Source organism: Nanorana parkeri, unplaced genomic scaffold (assembly GCF_000935625.1).
Source record: "Nanorana parkeri isolate BGI_ZX_2015 unplaced genomic scaffold, ASM93562v1 scaffold16, whole genome shotgun sequence".
NCBI lineage: Eukaryota > Metazoa > Chordata > Amphibia > Anura > Dicroglossidae > Nanorana > Nanorana parkeri.
The window spans coordinates 2,184,275-2,190,754 of NW_017306284.1; the positions used below are offsets into that span (position 1 = coordinate 2,184,275).

The 6,480-nt window shown below is 47.0% G+C and overlaps 1 protein-coding gene across 1 annotated transcript in view; it reads right to left on the reverse strand.

Moving 5' to 3' along the window:
• NCALD (neurocalcin delta) overlaps nucleotides 1-6,480 on the reverse strand; it is an 82,865-nt gene that overhangs the window by 7,556 nt on the left and 68,829 nt on the right. The window contains exon 2 of the mRNA XM_018559080.1: nucleotides 1,663-2,061. Coding sequence (XP_018414582.1) covers nucleotides 1,663-2,061 — 399 coding nt within the window. The remainder of the gene's footprint in view (nucleotides 1-1,662; nucleotides 2,062-6,480) is intronic.

Sequence of the window (6,480 nt, forward strand, 5' to 3'; positions counted from 1 at the left end):
CATTGTACCCGCCCTCTGCTGATGGACCTGATGGGGAACTGCAGCAGAGGGCGGGTACAATGCTAGTTTACTATTGGCTATTGCAAATTCAAATAGCCAATAGTAATGTCCCAATGCTTTTCAATGGGAAAAATCCGCTTCCAGCTGTCGTGCAGGGGCACAAGATGTACGGAGCTCCAGCGGCCGGATCGTGCCGAGGAGCCACGATCAACGGGCATCCTCTTGTAGCCCACAGGATCCTCTATCCAACGAGCCTTAGGGCTCCGCGCTGGGACCTACCACCGCGGAGCAGCACGCTTTCCCGCAGAGCCGAGAAAAGCCCACCGGCCGATTTCATGCTACAGCTCCCATATTTTACAGGCACTACCCCTGTGCCAAGTTTCAGCCCCAGGGGACCAATGGCCGCTGAGCGGTGGACCCCCAGAGTCGGCCTACTCGCTCCCATTCACAGGACCGCACGACGAGCTGGCCAAGAACACTTAAGTCGAGCCCGAGATCCACGACCACCCTCGGACATGTTCCCCATCCCTCACCCGCTCTATGCAAATTGGCATTTCACCTTGCAGGACGAGCTAGCCGGGGAAGCAGAGAGGGGACCCGACTTTGACCCACCGCTGCTCCCCGGGTAAAGGGGCTAGGGACACGCAATTTGGGGTGGCAATAGGGAAGACCTGGGGCTACTGTGCCAAGTTTCAGCCCCTGGGGACCAATGGCCGCTGAGCGGCGGACCCCCAAAGTTGGCTAACCGCTCCCATTCATGCATCCTCAAAACCTTCTTTAGATATGTGTCCAGTGTGACCTAAATCATTCTCTTCAGTCACTGATCTATCATTGGATCCCGGTCTAACAAGGTACACATGTATGGGAAGGGCGCCTGCCTGTCCTGCCTGCACATCGCCTGGCCATGTCCTGCACTGCACAGGACCAGCCGTAGTAAACCAACAGCTCAGTCTTGTGGATTACATAGGGAGAGGGACTTTGTTTATCCGTGATTATCCGACATTCCAGGAAATATTTTTGTTTAAAGTTCAGTATCTCTTTGATGTCTATAAATAGATTTCTCATTCATCCATTAAGGCCTCATTCACTCTTGAGCTTAGGGTCTTTTGGCATTTTTGGAGCATTTGTGTGGGTGTTTTTGTGCATGTTTTAGGCTTGAGCATTTTTCAATTCTTAGTTATTAGGCCAAAAAAAAAGCATGAGAAATGTGTTTTTCAAGCACTTGTATTGAAATCTATAGGAGCCAAAATGCTCAACTCTTCTCCTAAAGAAGCTCATGTACTTTTTTGAACAACAGGCGTTTTCCTACAAGATGTGAACAGGAGCCATTGAAAACAATGGGATTCCTCATGTTGAGCATTACAGTGCTTATGAAATCGAGCTACAAAACGCTCAGGTGTGAATGGGGCCTTGAAACATATTCAAGTGTTTACAAAAATGAACACAGGTCAATGGACTGCCAACATTGCTAATTCACTGGATTTAAATATAGTAGTGGGGCAATTCCACATTCTTGATGTCGCTGGAGTTCAGATTTTAATTCTTAACAAGGGCTTAGTTATACTTAAGTAAAAATAATATCCCATCTTATAAAAGCCACCTTCTATACAAACAGCTTCCCCAACCCCATCACAAGGTCACAGTATAACTTAGATCACTTACCTGTACTATTTCCAGCATCTCTGCTTTGCTGATATAACCGTTGCCATCCAAGTCATACATACTGAACGCCCACTTCAGCTTTTGCTCCAGCTTTCCCCGGGATGTTACGCTCAGTGCTATAATAAATTCTCTAAAGTCAATTGTCCCATCGCCATTAGCATCGAAAGTGCGGAATACATGTTCTGCAAATTTTGAAGCGTCCCCATAAGGGAAAAAATTCCCATAAATTTTCTTAAACTCCTCCATTGTTAAATGCCCGCTGGGACAGTCTCTCAAGAAGCCTTTGTACCACTCCTGGATCTCATGCTCTGTAAAGTCCGTGCTTTCTAGTAAATCATGCATGACCTCAGGACGTAGCTTACTGTTCTGTTTCCCCATGATTGTGTGCGACTTTCTCAACTAAAGATGAAAAGAAAAGAAATGTAAATTAATTTCGTACTCTACATCCATATGTGTGACTTTCTGTATATAATACATCTATTTATATCACATATATACACCTAGCATTTGCAAAATAACATACAACATAAAATTACTCCATGTAAGATTATAACACCCTCATGGGACGGTGATTGGGATGCACGTTACCAGGGGAAGGAGGGGGCGCATGGTGGTTGGTGCTAGTGATTCATGTTACAGGGGGGTGTGGGGGGTGCTACTGATGCACGTTTCGGGGCGGGTGTGTGGGGTGTGTCAGAGGTGCATGCAACCTCCGACCAGAGTCCTGTCCAGCTCACTGACTGCCAGGAGCTGGCGATTGCTAAGAGCTCCCACCCATGAAAGAGACGGGAGAGCCCTGGTCGTGCTGGTCCAATATCTTCAATACTCTTCAATATCTTCTAGGGATGCACCAATTAGCCGGGAAGCCGGGCGGCAAGTCATTACATGCCGCTTGGCTTATCGGGAAACTCGCCGCACGGCTTCCTTAATGGGACTTCTAGTATTGGTATTTAGTATCACTGAGTACCAGGTGACGAGGAAGCATGGAGTTGGCTTTCTGGCCAATTAGGAAGCAGGAGGGGGGGGGGCAGGTAATCACTTGCCACCCGGCTTTCTGATTGGACAGCTTTCCAACCAATCAGGAAGCCGGGCAGCATGTCATTACGCGTTGCTCGGCTTCCTGATTGGCCGGGAAGCGGACTCCATGCTCCCTCATCACCAAGTGACGAGGGAGCATAGAGTCGGCTTCCCGGCCAATCAGGAAGCCGGGGGGTGAGTCATTACCCGCCCCCTGGCTTCCTGACTGATTAGGAAGCCAGCTTTATGCTCCCTGTTGACAAGGGAACATGGAACCTGCTTCCCGGCCAATCAGGAAGCCGGGTGGCGTGTAATGACTCGCCGCCCAGCTTCCTGATACTGGAAGTTCCGGTATCGGGATAAGTATCGGAAGCATTTGGGCGAGTATGAGTACTCACCCAAATACTCGGTATCTGCACCGATACCAATACTAGTATCCATATAAATGCATCCCTAATATCTTAAATACGTTTTAAGTCTCCGACACAAAACAAGAATTCACATCAGAAGCTCTGACTTCACTTTGATGCAGTTTTGAAAATTTACTGAGACTTTTATATCTTTATCAGTGATATTCATGACCCTGTAATGATAAGCTCCAACCCAAGGTAACAGATAAAAAATCAGCAACTATTGTATCAATCCTAGGGTGCCCATGGACACTGGTTGACAGTCACCATTTTCCAGACAAATTGGGCAAAAGTCTGATATCTATGGGGGACCCACAAACACCACTGGCATCAGGATGAATAGCAATCAAACAGGTCGGCTTGCTAAGTCATGGTCACTTCCTCCATGTTCTGCTCCACAGACCTAAACAGGAAGGACTGTCAACTGCAGTCGGTCAGATCATATCTATATATTCAACCACAATGTACAGTAGTGTCATTGGCAAGCTTAATGCCTCTTAATTTAGCGATTGTTTGTCCAAGTATCTATAGTCAAAACATTTGGGTAGCACAGGAAATGGTTACAAAGGATTTTTTTTGACTGTCTGTTGTATTGGGGAGACATACCCTTTCTCCCTGTCCAAAAAGAAAAAAACAGAAAGTATAAAGAAATCCCTCAAAAGTGAAGGAAGGTCCCCTCTTAGTGAAGGAAAGCCCCCCTCTTTGTTGTGCTGGGGAGATTTACCCCTTCATCCTGTGTAAAAAGAAACACAGGAAGTATAAAGAAATTTACCAAAGGTGAAGGAAAGTCCCCTGTCTGTGAAGGAAAGTCCCCTGTCTGTGAAGGAAAGTCCCCCTCTGTAGTGTTGAGGAGATTTACCCCTTCTTCGGTGCAAAAAAAAAAGTAAAAATAAAGAAATCTCCCAAAAGTGAAGGAAAGTCCCCCTCTTTGTTGTGTTGGGGAGATTTAACCTTTCTTCCTGTGCAAAAAGAAAGAAATACAGGAAGTATACAGAAATCTCCCCAAACAAATAAAAGTCCCCACTTAGCCATAAGTCAATGAAACCTATCTAAAGACTTCCCCTGTATTTCTATTGTGGTGTGTATCTGGGGAACCCATCCTCACTCTACCCAAAACTAAAAAAAATTTTTTTGGTTAGAGCCTCCCTTTATGCTGTTTACAGACAATAGTCAGTGGTCGGTCTCTGAAAAAGGGCATTGGACTAATTTCTATGTGTCTGCCTACAGAGCAGGGGGAAGGGGGGGGCTGTGGTTGCCAGCTATTGGCAACCACAGCCAATTGGCTGGCAAAATCCAATACAGCCCATCAAATAAATGTATCATATTTAGCAAATTGCATATGCAAAAGGTGAATCACATCAAGCTTTGATAATGTAAACAAGTATTACGTCAAAGAAAAGCACAAATAAGTCAGCTAATAATACATCTCAGGAATGTAACTCTCACTATCTCTTTACATAAATTGTCACTTCCTCTCCCACGCTTAGTATATAATATATTCTGTCCAAACATTTCATTTTTCTTAGCACCCGGATTGGCTGTGATAATAAGTATCTTACAGTGAAAATTGTCAATTCCAAAATCTGTTACAGAGGCAGTGAAAACAAAAATGCAAAAAATGTAATAGCGGTTTGGAATTTAAGGGGAAGCTGTCCTATAGCCTGTAGAGAGCTAACAATAAACTGTACAGGTTGGGTACAAGGTGAAATGCGGAGTATAGTTGCTATAACATAAATTTATGTCAGCAAAATCAAGCTACACAATCAAGTTATACAAGGTATTCACAGCATTGTAGCAAATCACTGCAGTCAACCTGGAGATAGCAGCTTCCAGAATGCCACCATGTGGCTGTAATTGGTAAATATGAGAAATATTTACATACATTTTGACCAAAATTTTTATGGATTCCCCTCATGTGCACTTTTGCCCAGACTATGCACACAGTATTTACCTATTCTGAAAAAGCAATTAAAAACATGTTAACCTAAAACCCTGACTAACCTCTAAAACCATAGCAATTGTGGACAAATTAATCTTCAAAGAGAAACACTGTATTCTATGGAAGTGGGATTTCGGCACCCTGCCAGCCTTCTAATGTAAACACACAGCTTCTAAACTGTTAGAAAACAACTGAACCCTGACTTAATAGTCTCTGTTAGGCCTCATTCACACAAGAAAAGGCCGGCGTGCATGGCCGCATCGGGCAGCTCCCGGGAAGGACAGGTGCTGCGTGTGATTAGTACGTAGCCCCTGTCCTTCTCTATGGGAATACGCGGCCGTATGCCGCCCTACGATCACCCGCCCTGCACATCCGTACGGGTGCTGGTGTCTGTACTCAAACGCTGACAGGAAGAATCCTGTCTGCGTCCGAGCAGGGACACCCTCACCGACCTGCACTGGAGGTGAGCGTAGGGCGGCGTACGGCTGCGTATTCCCATAGAGAAGGACAGGGGCTACGTACTAATCATACGCAGCACCTTTCCTTCCCGGGAGCTGCCCGATGCGGCCATGCACGCCGGCCTTTTCTCGGCCTTTTGGCTAAGATCAAGTGTAGTATCTGTTCTTATCAGTTTTCGGTGGGGAAAAGAACCGTCCTTGCGGGGGATGGTTACTTAGTACTCGCTGGAGTGAAAGAGCGTGTGGGGCGGCTTCCTGTGAGAGGGGAACCGCTCAGTACATGGCTTTCTGACTGAACGGATGCGAAGCTTGGTCTGGCTCGAGGGTTCGGGGGCGGCAGAAGCCCGTGGTGTTGTGCCCCCTGGGGGTGGCGTCCCAGGGGTGCGCAGAAAGTCACATGGGTATGGGACCCCACTTGACTCACTGTGCACTTGGTCACACACCACCTTGCTTTTTCTGCACGACGCCTCTTGGACAGGCCTTATGGCTAGTCCGGGGCAATATTTTTGCACTCCGGCCCCTAAGGCCTGTCAGCGTGGTGCACTGACACTTTAGTATTATTTATTGCACTCTATGCACGATGCACGAATGGTTTTTTTTGATTGAAACCCACAGATTGCTGAAGGTGCAGGTTCCTTCGGGGCCTATTCCTGATGTAGGGAGGAGGTTCTGTGCCTCTTACGGGGGTCTCTGCCTCCTCCCACCCAGGAAGTGGGTCTCTCTTCGGGAGAGCCCACTTGCCAAGTACTATGGGGGACCTGTTTCGGCAGGTCCCCAGAGGAAAGGTCCACCGGCCTTCGGGTTGGTGGACCATAGTATCTCAACCCCTGTCAGGAGCCTTGCGCCCCGGGGGGTCGGGAAATGGGTCCCTTCTTCGGAAGGACCTTGCACCCTTGTGCACGTTTTTGTGTGCTGTGATTTCACGGTTCACTTTTTTTGTTCACAGGGGGAAGTTTGTTGAGATGCACGTCCACGGGCTTCACAAAAAAAAAAA